General features: G+C 39.0%; 2 protein-coding genes and 1 long non-coding RNA gene across 5 annotated transcripts in view; 2 read left to right on the top strand and 1 right to left on the bottom strand.

The window, feature by feature from the left end:
- LOC110368156 (ICOS ligand) overlaps positions 1-24165 on the top strand; it is a 502595-nt gene that overhangs the window by 43110 nt on the left and 435320 nt on the right. Inside the window, exon 1 of one of the 2 annotated variants that reach the window (XM_036146895.1) lies at positions 15375-15415. The exons of the other annotated variant lie outside the window; for it this stretch is intronic. Coding sequence (XP_036002788.1) covers positions 15381-15415 — 35 coding nt within the window. The 5' untranslated portion in view covers positions 15375-15380. Of the gene's footprint in view, positions 1-15374; positions 15416-24165 lie in introns of those variants that run through there. 2 annotated transcript variants of the gene reach the window in all.
- LOC118565830 overlaps positions 1-24165 on the bottom strand; it is a gene marked incomplete in the record, with an annotated part of 395980 nt that overhangs the window by 38874 nt on the left and 332941 nt on the right.
- On the top strand, positions 7238-9480 carry LOC118565851. 2 transcript variants are annotated; one of them, XR_004932661.1, is made up of 4 exons: positions 7238-7539; positions 7746-7792; positions 8030-8119; positions 9074-9480. It is a non-coding gene; the product is annotated as an uncharacterized LOC118565851 (long non-coding RNA). The 2 variants fall into 2 exon arrangements; XR_004932660.1 differs by having other exon boundaries at positions 8699-9480.

Raw genomic sequence — 24165 nt, 5'->3', positions numbered from 1 at the left:
CTGTCAGTGCTTCGTGTGAGTTTGGCTCACTTTGGCCATGCAAGGAAGAGCAGTGGATAGCTGGGGATAGCTGCTTAGCAGCAGCAGACATGCAGCCAGCCAAAACGCGGTCGGGATAGGCCGGTCCAAGATTTTATTTTTCTCATCAGGGCTGAATGGCACTACACAAGACTGAGATGGAGCAAAACATATGTGTTTTTGTAGTGTGAACTGGAGAATTAAAAAAAATTGGTGGAAAGATGCAGTTGTAGGCGGAGTTAGTGACAGATTTTTCTTCCTTTGTTCAGCAATGTTCAGCATCAAAATATTTTATCTGCCAGACTACATTCTTACCTCACGGTGCGACAAACTGAAACTGAGTCGTGAGGATTTCTCTCTCCTCTGGTTGATCAAAGAGCTCCACTGTTTATTCCAACTTTTCACAATTGTTAAAACAGCAAACATTCCTAAAATTAATTATTCTTTTGGCTAAATATACTGCTTTCAACTTGATAGGTGCATTTTATAGAATCTATAATTTTTACACATTTTTAAACACATTTTCAGCCACTATGGTTGACCTCTGAACTATAATCTGAACCACACAAGGTCAAATGTGAACATGATTAAAACCCAGAAATTAAACCCGATGAGTCAGAAGTGATCAAAGTTCAGTCTAATGATGAGACCAATAACCAGTTAAAGGTACAAACAGGTTAGTAGGAGATTCCCATCAGCAGCAGACAGAAAGCCTCCAAAGGTGGAGGGACTGTTGTTTTCTACTAAATCTACATGAACAGTGATTCCCACAAAGCTTATTATAAAACTATTCACATATTTTACCCATCAAAATACGTTAAACAATATTTTTTAAAAGGACATAGACATAAGCTGCTCTCTCTGTGATCCCTTAAGATGTTTTTATTTCATTCATTTTATTCTTACTTCTATTGTACCAAATTATAGCAAGATATTTACATCTTGGTTTCTACCTGTAATAAACCACATATTTCCCCTGCTTTGAATATATTATGTTTGGCTTCACTGACTATCCATTCACTAAGAAAAATTGTTTATATCATGAATTTTTATCACGTACTTAGCTAAATGACATTTAGCACTAAAAATCCACTTATTTTCATCTATTTTTGATCATGAGGTCAAACAACATAATAAAACTATTAGACATTCTACCTATACCAAATGCTCGTAGCTCTTAGTAGGTAATCTTTTTGTGTAATCTATTTTTTTTTTTTTTTTACTTTGTAGCCCCTTGGACATTGTACATTGTCCTGCATTGCATTTCTCAATTTAAAATTGAAAAAGCACATTTGCTCTCTGCCAGTTAGGCTATTAGACTAAAGTTTTTATTCATGTATGACTCATTGTGTTAAATTTCTGCCATCTGTGATTTAATTATGTTCACCTTTGCTGGTGTAGCCTTAGGAGCTGATTGATCAACCTGATCGCTCATTACATCCATCTGAGTTGGATGTAGCGTGACTGAGGAAGATTATCTGGCAGAGCTAAGGGGCAGCACAGACATATAGTGGTATCTAAGAGGAAGTACACACTTTTGGCTCCTAGTAATAATCTCAGTTAAAATTATGAGTGTGATCAGTATCTGTTAAATGAAAGGAATTTATTCAATCTTTTTCACTGAACAAAAATGCTTTGGTTCTCCATGAAAACACCAACATTAAAACATTGTTTCTCTTCATTTTCAAAATTATTCCTCAATATGAAAGTCTTGAAAACTGTTCTAATAAGTAAGATGAGAAAATAAAATCTTGATCAAATACTAACCCTGTTTATGCATCAAAACAGTATTTTCAGAGTTCAAAGGTTGTCTGAACTCTGATCGACAGCCAGACCTCCGTTCTTTGATTCAACAAACATTATCTCCTCAGACAGCCTCACTGTTTACTAGATTATAGAGAATCATTATATCCTACACCGTCTCTTTGTTCAGGCTGAACTCATAATGAACTATGAGGGACGATAACATGTTTCTTTAGGTTTGTAAACTCCAGACACAACAACAGGCTCCTTTTCTGAGACATCCTGAACTACCAAACCACTCAGTCAGTGTTTGAGATCAATGTTTCTTTATGGTCTGAATCAGAGGAAGATGATCTGAGAGGAGATAACAGCCTTTTGTTGTAGAGCTGCAGTGTTGTTATTGTGTTTTATCTGATGATTCTACTGGATAATTTGTTTACAGAAGGAGCGTCACTTTCACAGGCCTGCAGTGCTTAATAATAGAACAGGGATGGGAGTAGTAATAGGAAAACTGTCACAATGACATTTAGCTGAATAACAATCTGGTCTCTGTGTGATGGAGACGATGGTTCTGGCTCTGAAACCCATTCAGTCAGTCTAATCAGCATAAAGTCTCTGGTAGATCTGTTTCAGCTGCTCATGTTATCATTGTGAATATTCTTGAGTGTAAAACAGAAACATATCTGATTATCTGCTCTGAATTCATTAATCGTTTATTTAACTGATGGACAAAACAAGCGGTTGTACAGCAATACTAATAAAGCATAACAACCTGCAGCATAATGTATTTCAACACCATAAAACATCTTCAGTCCATCATTAACTAAGAACATTTGCTTTTTACACCATAATCTTTAATGAATTCAGTGTTTTCCAACATTTCTTAGATGTTAAATAGACATTTAGTCAAACTTTGTGATGCAGCAACATCAGAAAACATGAGAGGAGGCAATAATGTGAGAAACCATCAGACTTTGTTAAATGTTTCATGTGATTGTCCGGATTTGTAAGCTGAAACTTTGTGTGATCCAAACCTTGACAGATGTGCCTCCAGGTCAGTAAATGTTCATCAAGAAGCCAGAAGCACCAGAAGCTGCTAGATGTTTCATTCTCTGCTGTGTCTGTTGACTGAATCACTGATTTTAGCAGAATGACTCCAGGTTTTCCTCCACAGTTCAGCCTCTGCTCCCTTTGCTTCCTCCCTCCACTGTTTCCATCCAGACACCTGCGCTGGTTCAGAACTGCTGATAACCGTATACATTAAAAATATCATTCTCATAAAGACCTCTAATCTAAGTTTTGAACATAAATTATTTCATTTTTCCAGCAGCTGCTGATCAGCTTCAACCTCAGAGACGGACAAAGATCATCTGGATCACAGCATGTTTGGTTTACTGTCATAGTCCTGGTTAGAATATTTATTCATAAAGGAAACAAAGTTTCAGATCAGGGGTGTTGGACCATTTCAACGTTATGAGCCAAACTAATCTCATCAGTACTGCAAAGAGCCAAACAGTAATTTCAACATTAGCTTCATAACATCACTTACTTAAACTATTTTATTAATCTTTTTTTTCTCACTTCACTCCCTAAAGGCCTTAGTGGGACACTAAACAGTCTTTCTTTTTCTCACTTTTGTCCCTAAAGGTCTTAGTGGGACACTTGACAGTCTTTCTTTTTCTCAAGTGTCTTCAGGTTTGTCTTGTCCTCTGTTGTGTCTACTTGAAGCAACTCTTTCAGTGTTTCAGTGAGAACAGAGCGACGTGTTGAATCACTTCCTGAAGAAAAAACAGATTCACAGACAGACGTTGATGCAGACGTTGACTTTAGTCTGAGAGCAGTCTGTTCAGGAATCAATAAACCAACCCTAGTCCAACATTCACAACCTGGCTGCTTTCAGAAATGAAACTTTGTAATCTTTTTATGCATTCGTAAATAATAAACTACATTCTACAATCCTCTCTTAACCCAGACCACCTTCCTCTGTCCTGGTGCAACAAACTCAGACTGACATCATTAGCTCTACTGTTTATTCCAGCTTTTCACAATTGCTGAAATAGTAAACTATTAATTAAATGAATCACTCTTTAGGAACAACTACTACTCTGACTTTGATATGGGCAGTTCACAAAGTTTGTTTTACACATTTCTAAACACAATAAACAACAAACAGAAAAGACTGATAAAGATTTTAATGCCAGATTAATAAAAAATCAACTGTGTTCATATTAAAGCTTCCATCAAGCTCACATTTTAAACCCTTTTCATCTCGATTAAAATGTGAACAAAATGAAACAGATGAAGCATACAGGCTGCAGTAAAGATAGCTTTCATTTTCAGGAAGCAGTGCAGCATTTATCCTTGTCTGTTTCTGGACAAACACGTCTACGTTGGGGAAATGTCAGAACCGGTTCAACAAACCTCTCCCCTAGCTTTGTTCCAGCTTGCTAGAGATAAACATGAAGACACGCCCCATGCAGTAGGAGCATAACTCACATCTACTTTACGTTTCACTGGATTTTTGCCCAGCAACAGAAAGGGGAAGTTCAAAGCTCAAGTCACATCAGAAACTAAGTGAACCACTAGCAAAGAGTTAAAACTACACAAACTTGGTCGTCCTACATCTAACCTAACTTTTAAATTTGCTAAATCTTCTGGGCTTCTGACACTAAACTTAGTGAAGAATTCAAGAAGTCTGTTATTTAACAAATAAACTCATTACTTCTCTATTTACTTATTTTTAGGGATAACACCCTCTGATACACGGCCAGATTAACTTCCTCAGTCCTGGTGAAACAAACTCAGACTGATCAGTGTTTTTTCTTTCCTCTGTTTGATCAAAGAGCTCCACTGTTTATTGTAAATCAATATAATTGAATTTAAATCTGTTTGTGTGTTTTAGTACAGCACTTTGGTCTCTGTGTGTTTAAAGTGCACTTTGTTTCATGCTAGACTCAGGTAAGTTGACATTATTTGTCGTTTTGCCTCCATGATCACCTAAGATTTACAGTATTATTAGCATTAATTTATCCACTTGTAATTAGTGGTTTTTTATCACTGGCTAATATAAATTAATTTTGCATAAAGTAGAAAGTTAGTGTGCTATTTGTTCCTTGCTAAATTCAAGCAAATTGGTGGCAAGCTAGTTGAATGTCTGGGCATGTTGGCACCGAGTCATGGGCTAACATTAAAGAAGAATTTTAATTTCATGGCAAAATGTTTATACGGTTAAGGTAGTTAATGTCGTAGATGTGTTTATTGATAAACTACGCCCTCCAGTGCTTTGAGACACTCGTAAGGAGCAGTGCTCGGCTGTAATAAGTTTAATGCAAGTCCGGTCACTTTTCCGCGTTTTTTTTTTTTTTTCGTTATATTAGGACGCATTTCTTTACATCAAAGTCGTTGCGAAATCAATATGTAGAGGGATGGATTATCATATATGCATTTGTGTTACTGTGTCACCGCAACTAGAGCCACAATTTCATGTAAGCTAAAACCAAAACCCTGGTCATTAAGTAGTGGCAGCCTGCTCCATAATATTGTTTTGTATATGTTTATGATCTATATCAGCATCCTCTGTCTCACTACATGCTATTTTGTTGTCAACAAACACACGTGGTTATGTGTCCTGCAGCCACTCTTTAAAAAATCCTAAAGGAAAGACTGTAACGTACATATTAGATCCTGAGTCTGTATGATCCTGTCTGTGATATCAGTCAGATTTGTATGCCAGTATAACTTATGTAAATATTCTGTCTTTTAGGCTGAGACCGAAGAACTGGCTGGGCTTTTTCAGCTTGTCAACAAAATGGTGTGTTGATTTTTTTTATTTATTTATTTTACAATTTTGACATTTATTGCTAAAACCCATCCCTATGCATTCCTGTCAAAGTTAAGGTTTTGGATTTTAAGGAGCCATTCAATGAAAAAGCACTCCTTAGTCATTTAAGATCACATTTAAAAAAAACACGAGATGATAGAATGTAGTGTAATCTCACATCCAAGATGCCATTACTGACACTGTGTCCCCACAAGCCTGGACGAAATGAACTAAGCAATTGTGTTTGTTTTTTGTGTTTATTTGCATATGGTATACATTTGAAGTTAATGATGATTTTCATCCAGAACTGATAATGTGCTTGACATTGCCCGATTTGCCTGATGTCAAAGCTCATGTTGGTCATTAATCCTTTTTTTTCCCCTCTCTCTTAAATGATAGGACAAGGCGGCTCAAAATCTCCTTCATGTCCATATTTCTACTGACATTGTCAGGAAGATGACCTTGCCTTCACATCCAGAGAGTGTAGATGAGCTGAAAACCAAGATAAAAGCCAAGTTCCAGCTAGACTTTGACTTTAGCTAACTTATGAAGACCCAAATTTTTGATGGGCAGTTATGCTCTCTTGTAGACATTGATGAGCTTCCGCAGAAGCTGTATTAAAAGTGATTCCGTGTGAGAGTGATGGCAGCTCTGTAGCATCAGATGAAACCATCATACTTCCCCATGCAATGACCCCACAGAGAGTTGATAGATGGCCCACCGTTTTTCCAGTGCCCACTTTTTCATGAGGTGGAGCTTATACTTGGAGAAGGAAATGTTGCATTTGAGAGAACTGGGAAAACTCTGAAATTGTCAAAGGGCCAAAAACACAACATCCTTGAGACCCTTGCAGGTAAAACGCATGCTTTTAAAGCATATCCCACTGAATTTTCAGAGGTCGCAAAAGCACTTGTGACTAAACAGCCGTGTCTAAAAGAGCCAGGATATCAGACAGGATGGTACGGGTGGAAAAACAGTTTAAAGTTTAAAATGGGGAACTATAGAACAAGGTTGAGTCAAGCTGGATTTAGTGAAGTAGCCATAAATTCTGGAAAACAGAGCAAAAACAACCCTGACAAACAGCCTGTGTAATGATCAGAGGCAGGGGACCCAGAATTCAGCCAGACCAGCAGAGGTTTCTTTAAAACGAAGGATTTTAATAACAGAAATCAAAAACAGAGACAAAATCCAAAAAAACCTGTTGTAACAAAAATGGCAGAAAAACAAACAGTCCAGTTGTGCAGGCAGGGCAGAGCAGGAACAGACAGAACAGGATGGCTCAGGTAACTGGAGACAAAGGGGGTCAAAAATCCAAAAGCAAATCAAAAACAGAATCTTGCAGAAGGAGACTCACCCATACTCAACAGGACAACCTGGCACTGATGTCTGGTCTCAGCAGTTTATATGGAGGTGGAATCAGGTGAAACCGGTGAGAGGTGATTGCAGCAGGGGTGGAGTTAGGCAGGTGTGCAGAATAAGTAATTAGACCAGACATCAGTGCTGAGGATCAAAACAAGAACAGATCAAAAATTCAAACCTAAACTAAGAAGCTTCTGAAGACATAACTAAAAAACAGTAAACACGAACCTAAACAAGAATCCAGACTAGACAGAACTCAAAACAGCCAGATAATAAAAGACAGGAAAGAGAAGGAAAACTAAAACTAACAAACCATAACAGAACTCAGAATATTACAGCCTGCCCACAGTAACATTAAAAGACCAAAACGGGCAGAGGTGAATTTTCTCCCAAATTTCCCAAGAGGGGAAGATCTTGGAAGCTTGTAGCAAATCAGACCCCAAATTGTAGATGAAGTCAAGATAGCCAACAAAAACCTCACCCAGATTACAGCTCTGATGCAAACTACCTTTGCCTTACGGCGAAAAGAAGTCGTCAGCGATGAGCTACCTGTTGGAGAGATCTTGGAACGCTGGCCTGCCCTTGGAATTGAGTCCCAGGTGAGTATTTTTCAGTGATAAAATCTAAAAAAATCAAACAATGACACTTATAATTTCCTAATGTTCTACATAAACCCACATCTGAAATGGAGTTCCAGTGATTTGCCATTATGCTTGAGATTTTCTGTTGTTTGTTTTGTTCTGTATTCATTATATATGTGGCAGATATACTTAGGCATTAAACAATCCTTTTTGTGTTTGCACAGATTTGGCCGAAGCCCTTGATAAGCTCTTCAGTGCTTATGACCTCCAGGTGAGTTGACTACACTTCCTGGTGCTTCAGTCATGAACTAACAAAATGGCAGCACCACACCGATATAAACAACTATAGACAGTATTTGCTATTCTCTATTTCACTGGTAACAAAATCATATTTTCATGTCAAAATATTAAGATATTAAATTAAAAATGGGGTGTCTATAATAGACTACAACAGTGTGGATATTGTCTAACATCCAAAGTAAATCAAGACTATGTTCTCTCACTCAAGGAGCAAGTCCATGGAAGACGTGCAGTTTTTCTCCGTGCTCTTCCTCCTTATCTGTGCGAGGATGACTCCAAGTTCCTGAAGATGTGGGATGTAAGTCAGCATATTGTTTTATGTTGTGTGTTCTTATGTTAAGAGTTTGCTTGTTTTATGAATTTTGAAAGACTCAGAGAGGTAACATCAGACCACTTCACATCAGACTGTTTTGAGATCTATGAGGCAGAGATGCGAGCTGCCAAGCCCACACAATGGAGGTGAATGTTAGATACCTCCCTCTCACAAAATTCCTCAAACACACAAACCAACAACTCCACTCACAAGTTGTGACCAGCACGTTCACCACACTATGAAATAATAAGGTAACGTTGCGAGACAGAGCAGCAAATGCGTAGCCGGAACTGGAAAGTGCTTTTGAAATCACTCCACCCGTCTGGAAAGTAGTTATGAATAGGAATTATGGAAATTGGCGAATTTGCCACACTGGTGAACAATCCCTTTGATTTATTTATACTGACAGTCAATTTATACACAAGGTAGTAGATGCTCTGACCTCCTATTAGCATTTAACAATCAGTCCTAAAATGTGTAAAATGAGTTTTTAATGAGGAGAAAAGCAGAAACAATGTTCAGGACCAGTCTGACTCTAAACTCTCACTCTGGGCTTTGATCCAGATCTCCTGAGGAAAAACACCAAGCATCAACCCTGATCCTCTGGATTACAGGAACCAGACTTCATCGACTTGTTGGCTTCCCAACATCTCTCTGCTTTTACTGAAGAAGCTTCTAGTTATTTATCACTTTACTGATCATTAATTAAAATTAAAACATGTGTTGCTCTGAATGATCAGAACCGTTCTGACTGGAAGAGACTGAATGGAGACATTTATAGAGTGATGGTCTGAAGCTGCTGTGGTCTGGATCAAATCAATTCACTTTATCTATAGAACATCAGTTACCAACATGTCATCTGAAGGGACTTTACTAAAAAAAGAAAAGATAAATAAAAGTGATTAAACTGTAGAACCCACAGAACAGTTTTACCTTCAGGGAAGCTGAACGGAGCAAAGAAAAGTCTGCAGAAACTGGACGGATTGAACTCTGAGCTTAAATCTTCTGATGGCTCCAGTTTCCACTGAGAGGCTTTTATTCAGCAGTTTAGGGCTGAAGGAAGGTCCAAATGGCTCCAGAGGAGGTTCTGGAGATGGAAAAGAACTCTATGAAGTGATGGTGGCAGTCTGCTGCTCTAACATCTAGTCTTTCTAGATCTAAGCTGCAGCCTCCACAAGCAGACACTGACTGACGGCGACTCCTGATGAATCTGCTCAGCTTTTTCACTCAATCTTGGACATTTCCCACGTTCTGTAATCAAAACTGAGGAACCGTCAAACTGCAGCAGGAGCATCCAACCACAGCTCTACCCAGCATGGCCTCCTCTTCTGCTCCTCCTGCTGGTGCCACTTTATTGTGTATTGTGTACTTTGTGTATTTTTGTAAAGAACTTTGTGACTCTCTGTAGTCTGTGAAAGGCTCTATATAAATAAACATTAACTTTCTTATCCTGATTGGTTAGAGAATTACATATGTGATGAATATTTTCAGGTTTAACAAAGGAATCAAAACTTGAAAATAAAGTTTCATATTAATGAAAACCAGAATGTTTTTATGGAGAAAATAATCAGGTTATAAACAGAATAAACACACTGGTTCTGTTTCTATTTCTGATCAACAATGACTGATAGATCTCTTTTCTACAGGAATCATACTCGGCTGTCTCTACAGTGCAGGAAACTCTCTCAGCTCTCAGAGAAAAGGTTTTAACTCATACGGCTTTCAGTTATGCCCTCCTGTCCTCAGAGCGCTGGAGCGTGTCTCTGCATTGTTTGGTTCTCAGAGAGATCTGTGAGTCACACAGTTTCATCTCTAGCATGATAATTTAGGGTAGGGTTGTTCATTATTGTTGCTGTTATTGTCATTTTTAGCTGATGAGCAGTGGCGTCTCTGACATGATAAGTTCAGTTGTTAATTGTTTCATCTGATTGTCCAGATTTATAAGCTAAAACTTTGTGTGATCCAAACCTTGACAGATGTGCCTCCAGGTCAGTAAATGTTCATCAAGAAGCCAGAAGCACCAGAACCTGCTAGATGTTTCATTCTCTGCTGTGTCTGTTGACTGAATCACTGATTTTAGCAGAATGACTCCAGGTTTTCCTCCACAGTTCAGCCTCTGCTCCCTTTGCTTCCTCCCTCCACTGTTTCCATCCAGACTACCTGGATCATTCAGGTTCTGGTTCTGGGAGGACTGCAGCATGTTGGACCTGCAGACTCTCTGCTGTCTGACAGCTTCTGATCTTCCTGTCTGTTCTTGTCCTGAGCCAATGTCCAGCTCAGTTCCTGCTGCAGGACGTGTTCATGGACACCTCAGAACAGTTCTAGTAGAACTGAGCCCACTGTTACCATGGTAACAGCTGGCCCACCTGGAGGACCTGAGAGTCCAGGGTTAGGTGGACTGAGAGACACAAAACTGTCTCCTTGAGAAGTTCTGGTCCCCTTCAAGATGAAGTCCAGAAGAACTCTGCACCAAGATCTCCTCAGTGGAGATGTTTTAATGATCAGAGTTATTTAACCAGAGGAAAAGGTTCTGATCCACTCAGGTCTCACACTCCTCTCAGTAGATTGTGTAAAAATCACTGAACTCATCCTGAAAACTGTCCATCTTCAGACTTCATGAGTTTCACTAAATAAAACCTCAGATTTTCATGATGCCTTCAAACTGCTGCCACCTTGTGGCTGAAACATGTTCCTGCAGCTCAGTGAGAGAAACAAGCTGCAGGTTTCTGATCCTGTTTCCATCTCAGTGATCCTGGTGGAGTTTGGACCCTGAGAACTGCTTGATCTGCTGATATTGTGTCCCTGACTGTAACATCTGCAGCTGGACTGATTGAATAATAAAAACACCAGAATTAATAATCTGTCAATATTTAATAACCTGAACTGTATAAAGCAGCAAAACCTCCCAGAAAAGAGCCTGAACAGGTGAACGGGCTCCACTAAGCCCAGATATTTAACTAATCCAGGATTTCTGCTGTTTCTGGAGCAGCAGCTCTTCCTCTTCATCCTCTTCATCACTGCTGCTTGTTCACCATTCAATACAGAAATGAAGAGGTTCTGATGTGGTTCTGGAGGGAAAACATCAGAACAGAACAAATCAAAGTGAACTGATCCAATCAGCCAGATGTTCATGTTCCAGGATCAGACCTTCAGCTGGAGATGCGCTCAGTTCCTAGATTCACCACCAGGTGGCGCTCCAATACCAGCTGTGATGGGAGAACTGGTCTGAGGTCAGATTTAGTGAGGATCTAGCAGCTGGATTCTCTCTGCTGAGAGATTGAACAAAGTCCTGCTGCTGTTGTTGGAGAAACTGGACCAGAAGGAGAACTCTGCTGCTTTAGAGGAATTACTGGAAATATGGGGAAATAAAGAGTCTGGAAATTATTCTGGTAGATTCTGACCCATCAAGGTCCAAATCAGAATCTGCACCACATGTTGGTAAAGGAGCAGAACCTGTCTCCATCATCAGGAGGTTTCTGAGGTCAGAGTCTGAGGGAGAAGCTGCTGCAGGAAATGCTCCACCACTGTGATTTAACCTGCTCTGTCCACTAGGGGGCAGTAATTCAGGTTTCACGGCTGGGACTCCTGAGCTCCTGCAGAATAACAGTCCATGCTGACACAAAGTGGTTTCCACAGAGAGATGAGCTCCTCATGGATCACTCTGTTGTTCCAGCTGATGGTTTCAATCAGTTTGTGAATCTTTCTGGACTCAGAATGATCTAAACTGTTGAAGCAGAAGATCAGATTAGTTTCCTCTCAGTGATGAAGCTAAATGTGATCTCAGGGTTCCTGACCTCCAACATATGATGATCTGTTTCCCTTTAAACAGCTCAGAGTCTGTTTCCTCACAGCATTTGTAGAGTGGAGCTGTGAGGCTGTAAAAGTAGAAACACTCTGGCATGTTGTCCTTCTCCTTCAGGAACGTTTCTAGATCAGCTGTTCCTCAGAGTCTCACTGGGACACTTTGACCCTGATGACTTCGTCCCTGATGATGCCGTTCCAGGGATAAACCAGTATACGGCTGATCTGAGCTTTCTACTGAATCCAGCCTTAGAAAACTTGAGTTTATCTTTGAAAAATCAGTCATTGCAGCATCATTCAAATCTGCTGACAAGGAACTGTTTCTACCAGTTGAGGAAAATCAATAAAAAACAAGAATTGTTTAAAAAGTTGACCTTAAGCTGATTACCAGTCTGTTTGTATCTTGTTGTTTAGATCACTGCAACAGTTTATTTTCTTGTCTAAACTAAAAGGAAGTGTCTGCAACAGGTCCAAAGTTCTGCAGCTAGATTACTGACCCACACCAACAGCAGGGCTCATGTTTCTCTCCTTCTAAAATCTCTTCACTGGCTTCCAGTTTCTCTTTGTATTAATTTCCAGATCTTGGTTGTGACTTTCAGATCTTTTCATGGTCAGGCTCCCTCCTACATCAGAGACCTGTAATGTCTCTATACTCCCTCTCAGAGGCTGGGGTTGTTGGTTCAGAACCCTCTCATGGGTCCTCGCTCCTGTTTTAAGTCCAGAGGAGAACGTTCCTTAAAGAACGTTGTGCCGAGGCTCTGGAATGATCTACTGCTCCCTTTATGTCTGATTTAATCTGTTGATGCTTTTAAGAACAAACTAAAGACACACTTTGTTTCTCAAAGCTTTCTGTCTGCAGCAGTCAGAGGGTTGTATGACCACCAAGCTAATTTCTGCTTAATTTATACCACTGAGATATTATTCTATATGTATTGTGTATTTTATGTGTATCTTTATCTCTATGTGTATTGTGTACTTTGTGTATTTTTGTAAAGCGCTTTGTGACCCTCTCTAGTCTGTGAAATGTTTATATATAAATAAACATTAAGTTACTTACTCTGATTGGTTAAAGAATTACAAATGTTATGAATATTTTCAGGTTTAACAAAGGAATCAAAACTTGAAAATAAAGTTTCATATTCATGGAAACCAGACCGCTGGTAGAGAGAAAATAATCTGTTTAAAAATAGGACAAATACACTAGTCCTGTGTCTATTTCTGATCAACAATTATTGACAGATCTCATATTAGGCTGTCCACAGAGCAAAACTCCAGCTTTAGAGAAAACGTATGACTCACACCTCTGCCACACCTCTCCATACCTTTTAACTTTTCTGACAGCACTCCAGAAAACACACCCTGGCCAGGACACCTATTCAGTAAGGCGTGGTTCTGAGAGCTGAAACACACAGAGCTCACAGAGCTGGAGGGCTGACTTAACCAGAATGCAGCAGTGAAAAGTATAAAACATGTGAGAGGCAGACATTGAGACCATAACTATAACTAATGTGTAAAGTAGGCCTATATAACTATTATTCTATACATCCATCTCTACTAGAAAAAGGCAAACATAAAAAGTTGTTCAAGAAGCTCAAACTTTAATAAGTGGTTTAGAACATTTCTCATTAGTCGTGTCCAGTTATTTGATGAAAGTAGAAAGTGGCAGACACTAAAGTTTCAGGGATGTTCAGAGAAGAAGACTCAACATTGACTGTCTCCATGTGAGCCCAGCAGCAGCTTCTCTTCATCTGATGGGTTTCACTCTGCAGCTTCACATCCAACTTTTGATCCTCCAGCTTCTTCTGGCTGAGGATCTCAGCTCCAAACAAGCCGCAGCTTGTTTGGAGCTGATATTTTACATCAGCGTCTAAACGAGCTTCAGAGGTTGCTACAAAAACTCATCTTGGCCAAAGTAGTTTTGTGTTGGGGTGGAGGGAGTAAAAAACATCCTACTTCTATATAAATATGGATATAAAGTTCTTCTTAGCTCAAACATTAAATTATTTCAGATAAATAATACAATTTTGAGAAATGATTCATGTCCCCTGTCAGCTGTAGGTGAACATTAAACAACTAAAAGACAAAACAGTAAAACACAACAGAGATAAAATACTCACCTTCTTTTCTGTTCCTTCTGAGCCACTTCACGCTCTTCCAGCATTATATAGACAGCGTCTCCCATCCTATTGGTAGAATGATGGTGTGACTCCTCCTCAAACTGCAAAACTGAAAGTCCTTCAATGTTAAGCCCTGATCTGCAATTTGCAGTTAGGGTTGTTCCTTCCTTGTTCTCAGCATTCGATGACATTTCCTCTCGTCTCTAGATGTAAATATGCAGCATGCCTGGAGAACAGAGACGAGTTTGGCTGAATGACCAGAAAAGAAGGTGAGTAGTTTATGTTTGCTGTGTTTCACTGTTTTATCTGCCAGTTGTTTAATGTTCACCTACAGCTGACAGGAGGGCATTAATAGTTTCTAAAAAATTTAGTATTTATCTGAAAATCGTTTAATGTTCATGTTAAGAAAACCTTTATATCCATATTTATATAGAAGTAGTGTTGATAGTGTTTAAAGAGATGGATTGATTTAATCTAGAAAAACAAAGTGAGCTTCTGTGTTCTGACATCCAGAGAACCTGTTTCAGAACCAGAAACAATGATAGAAATATAATTTATAGTTTTTATTGAGACTAAAGCACATGATGGAGCTTTAAAGGAGGGAGTTTGTACCGTGAGGGAGAATCTGGACCTGATCTCCTAAAGAGAAAGAAGACTAGAATGGTTAGACGCCATGTTCTTCCTCTAACTCCCTCCTTTCTGTGTCTGTAGTGTTATTACAGTCTGTCTGTCAGTCAGCATCACAAAGCGTGATCTGTTGATAGCTTTTAGATGCTAAGGGATAAAAGTCCTTAAATTATGTACAGGTAATTGAGGAGAGGATAATAACTGTGTATTATTCTGTAAACTCCATGACAACAGAGACTTTTTTTTAGTCGGGGTGACAGGAACACAAAAAAGTTGCTTTTGCTCTGCCTACTTTAAAGAAACGTTCAGCTGCAGCAGTCAGCCCACCGGTGCGATGGAGGAACAGAGAGAGAGTGTCACAAACCAGCTGAAACTGAGACGGAACAGCTCATCATGTGCTCTGGCTGTCTTTGAAACAAACAGTTGAAAGTGGGGGTAGCGGATATGTTGGACCACTTAAACCACCAGAGAACTGCGAGATCACGTAATTTGCCTGTTGTTCATTGTCACCCAGGCTGTAGGAAAGAGAAGCTTTTGGCAAGACAAAAATGTGATTAAATACACATTAACTATGCTTGGAACTACAAATAAACTTTATGAAGTAATTCATAATTTTATACATTGTCTGAATCCACACTACATAAACTAATTTTACCAAGACAACAGTTATGAGAGGCACACATGTGAGTTAAATCTGCTTGATGAGAGCTGAGTGGAAACATCTGCTGGACTCCAGGTGAGACTAGAAAAGTAACTTTATATGGTCTCTAACGGAGCTTCTGTCTGTTTTCTCTTTTTCTATTAATCCATCCATCTGTCTTAGAAATGCTCACAGGGGCTTCTTTGTATTTTATGTCATTCTTCTTTTAATTAACCTTCATTAGCTGGTCTCTACCTTGGTGTCTCTGTTTTATTGAGGTGTCTCTGTCCTAAATTGGCTCCTTGTGTTCTGAGATGTTTCAGAAAAAGGAGAGAAACATGTTTTGGTCTCAGGTGACTAAGTTTCCTCTGGTGCTAACCACTAGTTCCAGCTGAAGTCTTTGGAGTCTGGACTTTGTGGATTCATCTGCTTCAGCAACTTTTACAACATTTATACATATTGATGGTGGAATATGTTAACATTTTAAATGCCACCTTGTTTCCATGTCATGTTAGGCTTGATGTACTGTTGAAGAAAAGCTACACGACACGACATTATATGTTCCAGTTTACAGCAACAAGGGAGCGTTCCACATAGAAATATTTGGTTATGAGGGAGTGATGCTGGAGCTGATGTGTTGCTGACTCTCCTCCTCTGTCTCCTCTCACAGGGAGAAGATGATCTGCAGGATCCTGCTGCTCATCATCCTCAACTCATGTCTCTGTGGTCAGTTTCCATCTTCTCTTTGTTCAGTCTAAATCCATCAATAATCAGTGAAAAGTCTGTCAGTGAAGGGAACACTTCAATCCTCCAGCTGCATCTGATCAAGCAGTTTGACTTGAAGAGCATCAAGCAGAGCTCTGACAGCACAGAGAGCATCATGGGACAGAAAGCTCTAGAGATGTAGTTTAAAGACTCCCATGTTCCAGTTCTCAGTGTGTCTGCTCCTCTCTTTCCCTCTCTGTCTCCTCAGCAGCAACATTTGTAGTGAATGTGACACAGAGCTCCTATCAGGCAGAGGAGAACCACAGCATCACTCTGGAGTGGACCTTCACCACCACACCTGATCGACCCTGGAGAAATCTGTTCATCCTCTGCAGCGTGTTAACTCCTAGGAAAGAATTAATCCTTTATCAGGTCCATGATGGTGTTGAGGTGTCAGAGTCTCAGGATGAACAGTTTTCAGGACGAGTCCAGAGTGACAAAGACGTCCTCAGAGAAGGACGAATCAGACTCCATGTGTCCAGACTGAGGACTGAAGACTCTGGACAGTATGTGTGTCAGGTGAAAGCTGATGATCGTATAGCCTCTGGAAGGTGTCGACTCAACGTCTCTGGTGAGAAGAAATAATATAAATCTTTTCTGGTTCAGTTAAACTGCTGAGAAATGTATAGCTGAAAAATATCATTATCATAAAGTTAAAACCTCTAATCTAAGTTTTGAACATAAATAATTTCATTTTTCCAGCAGCTGCTGATCAGCTTCAACCTCAGAGACCAACTTTGACTCCAGAACCAGAGAGAATGAAAGAGATCATCTGGATCGCAGCAGCTGCAGCTTTGGTGGTTTCATGGATTATTGCCTTGGTTTTTAGATCTATGCGTAAGAAGAAGAAGAAGGGGGTTCAAGTATAACATAAACATTCAATGTGTTTGAGAAACATCATCTGAACTCTTGAAGGACATTTTGAGAAAAATCTTGAACTTCTGTTTTAAAGAATTCAAAAATATTTAAATTTTTGAGAACTATCAATACAACAAATCATGACTTTAAATGCATAATAACATGTTTTATGTCCTGGTAATCAGTTGATGTTTTAGACCCTTTCTACTTTAACTCCAGTTCAATCTGAAAAACTCACAGAGAAAGAAAGGGCAATTAGAAGGATTTTATTGACACAATAATTTAAGTCTTTGGCGCTCAGACCTCGGCAGGAACATTAATGCTGAATTATACTTTATTATGCATAAGTAGATGTATGAGAACAGGGATGTTCCCCCCAGGTCTGAAACTGGTGGTGGAATGGAGATAGAAGAAGTTTGTTCAGTCCATATGGTGATCTGTTTAAGATAGATGTCCAACTTGATTAACACAGGTTTGCATGAACTGTCCATGATGAGCAAGCTTGAAGCGACTGTGGAGAGGAAAAACTCCCCTTTGGGAAGGAACCTCTGGCAGAACCGGGCCCAACATGGTGGTCTTCTGCCGGACCAATAACGAGATGATAGGGAGTGCTGAAGACTGAAGGGAGAAAACACTCTGATGGGTTGAGGATGGAGGAACGTCTTGGAAGCTAGATGAACTCAGCTACGATGGTGGAGAAGGGGTTGGGGGTGGGTTGAATCGGACATCTGATTCGAAATCCGACATGCAATCCATTTGCGCTTGCTGGTTAGCAGGCTAAGACGTGGATTTGAAGTTGCTTTTAAGATGAGCGCGGGATGCTGATTGGCTTCATGGAGGTGCGGTTCGTAGCTGATTGGCTCACATCAGAGGCGGATCGGACTCTGATTGAATGGAGGCAGGCGATGAGTTTCTTCAATTGAACTTGCGCTTCAGCTTCATTTCCTTTCTTGCTTTCTTCATATCAGCAGAGGAAGTTTGTATCTCTGCTTAATGCTAAATATCAGATTAACTGAATCTGATGTTGTACCACCTGCAGCTGTTAACTTATTCTAAAAGAAGAAGCAGAGAAAAAAAAAAACATTTCGACCACCAGCCGGTCCTTAATCCTCCCTAACCTCCCTGGGTGACTTTGTGACATCAAACCATGGATGATTCTTAACTTTCTGAATCTTAACGACTGTAAACTAGAAGTGATCTTCCACCAGAGCTGATCTCTCCACCCTGACCTCATTAGAAGCCTGATGTCAGCATTTTATGGGTTATTATGGATGCTGCCTTTAGCTTTAATTAAAATCCACATTAACTTAGTGGTAAAATCCTTATTTTCATCATAGACGTCTCTCTAGGGATAAACCTCTTCTTTCTAGGCATAGCTTGGAATCAGTGATTAATGCTGTTAGAACCTCCTGGCTGCATTATTGTAACTCTTAACCAGAATCACGTCACTCTGTCACGTCTACAACTATTCTAAATACAGCAGAGTGATTAATAACAGGATCAAAGAAACAAGAACACATCACTGTTTCAGCCTCTTTGCACAACTTTGTTTTTTGTTGGTTACTAATATCTTAAATAGGTGATAATCTTCAGTGTCCTCCTTTCTCCACGGATGGTATCATAAAAATCTTTAAAATCCAATCTTGAAATATTCACCAAATTGCTAACCCAGGTCTCAGAAATGGAGAATTGTTTATAGCTGCTGCACAGTAAGGACTCAGTCATGGTTTTTACAAACTGTAAAAGACTGCCTGATTTTAGTTAAGTAATAGGTGTAAAATATTGCATAAAATGTTTTTCAGCATGACCTTTATTTTCACTCTTATATTTAACTTTATGGTGCAAATTTTCAAGTGGATCGCCGATAATTTCTCCAAGTGCATTTTGGGTAAAACTCCTTATCGCCAACTTTTTCACAAACGGCATCTTCGGTCACTTGGCAACAGATCAGGGGCAGATCCAGGATTTTTCAAAGGGGGGTGCGCACCTTAGGGTCATGGTGTCAAGGGTCAAGGGGTCGAGAAAATATGAGGCTAAATGACCAAAGAATGTCATCTTTACTCTTTCACACTACCCTAATTATTCATCTAAGAGTTTTTTTAATTGATAATAATTTTAATGGATGAACATAAGTGAAATTAGCATGATTACCTTATTGTAATAGAAAATGGGTTTTTAACTCAAAATCTCGTGCTTTTTACAATATGCACAAGGTTAAAAAGTAGTTTGAAGAAAAAATTATCCTTATCAACAATTAATCAAACAAAGATTTTCTTTATTTCCAGAAATGATATTTATACAGAAAATTAAATAAAAAGACCCAAGGACTTAAGAACAGTTTGGTATAGTTCAAGTGACAACAGTTTTAAAAATATACATGTATTTTAACAATATATTTTAACCATATAAACTATATTAAAAAAAAAAAATACTTAGAAAGACCCAAGGACTTAAGAACAGTTTGGTATAGTTCAAGTGACAACAGTTTTAAAAATATACATGTATTTTAACAATATATTTTAACCATATAAACTATATTAAAAAAAAAAATACTTAGAAAGACCCAAGGACTTAAGAACAGTTTGGTATAGTTCAAGTGATAAATGATTTTTTAACATATTTTAACAAGATAAACCATGTTGAGAAAAAACAACTTTAAAGTAAGTTAAACCAATGAACATGTACGGTGAAGTTAAGCCATAAGCCATAAGCCTATAATAGAACTGTAAGACTTGACAAAGAATATTGTTCTCTTCTACAACACTTTCAACTTTATGATGATGATGATGATAATGGGTTTATGAATATCAACCCTCCAGGATGCTTCTGGGCAAATATGTCAATGATTTTGTTGATGTCTAAATGAATGTCCTTGTGGACATACATAAGTAGCAAAGCCACAAACCTTTCCTGTCCCATTGTTGACCTCAGCAAAGTTTTCACTGCTTTAAGGCCAGAGTTAGCACGTTCCACAGAAGCACTCGTAGACAGAAGGTGAAGAATCATAGAAATGTTTGGGTAGCACTTCATATTTGTTATCCTTAGAATTTCAGGGGGAGAGCTGGGTTTTTCCACTGATGATGACCACTTTGTGTGCCACAACTTCACTTCCTGCCTGAATGTTGATCCTGATGGTAGATCATCTTTATATGATGTAAAGATCTCTTTCTCACTCTCATCATTCATCATATGCAAGTTGCTTGGCAATAGTTTTAAGTCTAGTATGTTTTCATAAAGGAGACCATTCTTAGTTTTAACAATAAAAGGCATGTGCCACTAAAACGGTTAGATCAGACAATACACACTACACAATAACTATTGTATGCGTGTCAATGTCCACTATGTTTTTTTACTTTACACTCTTTTTTCATTACTTTTCAAAAATTTAATTTTCATAACTTTCCCGTTACTTGAAAAACTTTTCCTGAAATTGCATTACTTTACAACTTTACACAACTTGTGAGAACCCCATGTTTTCTCATTATCAACATTTTCTAACGATCATCATACCTTTTTTCTGTGGGGAGAATATAAGATTAAGGTTGATCCATACTCCAATCTGGAAGGTGGCGGTAATGCACCTAAAAGTTGCTGGTGAAGATTCTCAGTCATCCAGGTCATGGTCATTCCAAAAAAAAAAAAGTAAAAACAAAGCAACTGGACTTGTTTTCCGTAGTGAAGACGTTTTGCTTCCTCTCCAGGAAGCTTTCTCAATTCAAAAAGTGTAAACTAAATCTTTTTGAATTGAGAAAGCTTCCTGGAGAGGAAGCAAAACGTCTTCACTACGGAAAACAAGTCCAGTTGCTTTGTTTTTACTTTTTTTTTTTGGAAGCACCTAAAGGTTGTTTGCCAACCACTATTAAAAAAAGGGAAGAAGAAGAAGTAGTAGTAGAAGAAGAACAAGCTTATCACTGCGCGTTATTATCCAAGATGGCCACGACCGGTGCAGCAGAGAGTGATGTATTAATTAGCGATATTGATGGAGTTTCATGGATTCATCATCATCATCTGAGAGCGATTTGGAATACATAGAAGACTTTCTTGACAGCAACCTGATTTTTGACTAAATCCAGCCATACCAGTTTGAGGCAAGGAGACCAAAAACGAACGATGTGAGTTGAATCTGTCTGTTGCGGCAGCGGTCTCCTTATTTTTGTGATGTTTTTCCACTTTTACCAGATGTATTGCAACATCAAACTGCCATGCACGTGGGCATTGTTGCTTTAACAATAGCTCTAGAAATTTTCAATGGTGAAGTCCTCTGGAAATCCGAAATAATTGTTGTTTATCGCAGCTGTATGAGTACAGTGCCTCTGCTAAGAAACAACACAGGATGTGACGTCAGGCCGCCATTACTGCCCATATTTGGGCACTAAATGCCCCCGGTATCGTTGATTGCGACGACAATTTATGCCGTGCCGGCGTCACAGTGCGTTCTAAATGACAGGTGCTGGCAATTAATCTTAATTCTATGAAGGATGTTTAAAATTTCGGGCTCTTTAAAAAATACTTTTGGTCTCCAAAAGGGGTGTGCGCGCACCCGCTGCGCCCCCGCCTGAATCCGCGCCTGCAGATTGTAAACTAAGTGGAGCATTTTTAACGACTAAGCTACCATGAGCGCTTCATATAAGCATAAGTGGAGTGGCAAAGCGAAAAGAGAAGGAAAAAAGAGAGTAATAAAAAGCCAAGTTACAAAATCTGAACATATATTGTTCGCTGTCCTGGAGATGAACCTGACTTAAATGTTGAAAAGCATCTCGCTGCAGCTTGCGGGCAGGCTGCAGCGGGATGTACTTGGACTTTGTCGCACTCAATCAGTAGGTGGGGTCAAACACTTGCGTGCGTGCGTGCGTCTCTCTCTCTCTCTCTCTCTCTCTCTCTCTCTCTCGTATTTTTTCATAACGAGTAACTAAACCCATCCATCCATCCATCCATCCATCCATTTTCTGACCCGCTTAATCCCTCATGGGGTCGCGGGGGTTGCTGGTGCCTATCTTCAGCGTTCACCATGCGAGAGGCGGGGTTCACCCTGGGCAGGTCGCCAGTCTGTCGCAGGGTGAGTAACTAAACCAAACATTAAAAATGTATCGGAGTAAAAGTATGCAATTAAGTTCAGAAATATAGTGAAGTAAAAGTAAAAGTTATCAAAAAATGTTATACTCAAGAAAAGTATAAAGTACTCCAAAATATACTTAAGTACAGTAGTGAAGTATTTGTACTTTGTTACTATACAACACTGACATATATATATACTGTGTATTAGCAGCTTCCTTGTAAAATTGCACCAGCATTAGTTTAGCATCACAGTTTAACATCATCTCTGCCCCTAAATGAAAATGCACGTGGAAAAATACATACAGAAGGGGAACATGCAATTTCACATTTCTTTCACTATTATCTTAATATACATATACATTTTGTTTTACTATTATTAAAAAACATGAATGTTATTTTCAAACAGTTGAAATAAAGTTGTCTCCTCCTCTCCTCTCCCTCACCCCCTCTGTTGGTATGGAAGAAAAACAGTCTCATTGGAATCTGCCTTTTTTTTAACACTGAATTTTAAACACTGAATTTTTTAACACCGAATTTCAAACAATGAATTTTTTTAGACATTGAATTCCTTACAATGAATTTTAATCTGGCAAAAATTCGCCAGCAAAACATTCACCTGTGAAAAATTCAGCTGCAAAATATTCAGCTGCAAAAATTCAACTGCAAAAATTCAGCTGCAAAAAATTCACCTGCAAAAATTCACCTGCAAAAAATTCACTTGCAAAAAAATTCACCTGCAAAAAATTCACTGCAAATGTGTTGACTTTTGGTGAACTAAAGCCATAGCAATCAACACTTAATAGAGTTGAGCGACTTCTAACCAATGACATCGGCTCATTTGGTCACGTGACAGAGCAGCCGGGAAACTTCCGTTTCAGCGCTTTCCTAAATAAAATAACATTAGCTTTACTGTAATGGTTAACTGTCGCAAAAATTCCAAAACTTGCAGAGCAATCGAAGTGACAGGTCAGTGCCACAGCCTCAAACTATTCATGACTGAGAGGAAGACATGAAGAAGTGGACTTATATAACGAACGAGGAAATTTTCTAACCGTTTGGTGTCGGCACTTGCCAATGTACCGAGCCGAACCTCCGCAGTGGAAAAGTTGGCACAGAGTTTATAAATAGCAACATGGATAAACTGGTATTCATGGAGGCTGATGCCCATTCAAGCCAAAGCATGTCCGACGTTCACTCTGCTGGATCCTGACTACATCACCCGGAGCTACCGGAGTGCTCTGGTGCTGCGGCTCCAGGGGAAGTCCTTCAGTCATGCAGCAGGGATCTTATGGACGGTAGGTTAATGAATGGTCCGAGTCAAATCAGCTGTTGCCTCGTTGTGATTAGATTGCAGGTCAGTTAATGTTACAAAGATAGCAGTGCTAAATGTTCGGGGTTGAACTGATGTTATGATTGGATATCAAAACATTCAGACTGACTTGAAGTTTGAAATTGTACCAATCTGATGTTTGGCTTTAAAGCTCTTGATGCAAGCTTGCCACGTTAAAATGTAAGTTAGCTTTAGAATGAAGCTGTAACTTTATTTCCAGTTTATATGTTAGGATATCAGCGTTGAAGAGCTAATGAAAACATTGGATCTAAAGCATTTGTGAAATTAATTTTGGTGTATGTAAACGGTTTTTATTTTCCTAATCAACAGATTGTGCATCTTTTCAAGATAAGTGAAAGTCTGATCTCTGGTTCATTTATGCTGCTTAAGGTCATTCAGGTTATTCTGTCAGCACACCACCTCTTCCCGTCTGTAAAGGTAAGCACACCATTCTAATCCTTAACAGTCTAATCTTTAATGGCAATTTGGATGTGTATTAGGAAGGTAAGTAGAAAAATATGGATACTTTATAGTTATCACATATATATATATATATATATATATATATATATATATATATATATACACACACTATCCATAATTTCTACTTACCTTCCTGATATTTGTTAATGTTATACTTTTATATAAATATGACACCAAGGACTGTACTATAAATAATGACTTTAATTTTGTTAAAAGGTGCAGTTTGCCGTGGTCTGACTGGATTGTCCTGAACAGATGAGCAGCGCCATCCCCAAAAGGCAGAATGATGGATGTTTCCTGCACCACAAAGAATTAGATGGCCTACAAATGTGCTATAAGTGAAATGTTTAAACTT

The sequence above is a fragment of the Fundulus heteroclitus genome, chromosome 14 (genome assembly GCF_011125445.2).
Source record: "Fundulus heteroclitus isolate FHET01 chromosome 14, MU-UCD_Fhet_4.1, whole genome shotgun sequence".
NCBI classification, from domain to species: domain Eukaryota; kingdom Metazoa; phylum Chordata; class Actinopteri; order Cyprinodontiformes; family Fundulidae; genus Fundulus; species Fundulus heteroclitus.
Note: the sequence above shows the minus strand (reverse complement) of the source record. Positions and strands in the feature narration are given on the sequence as shown.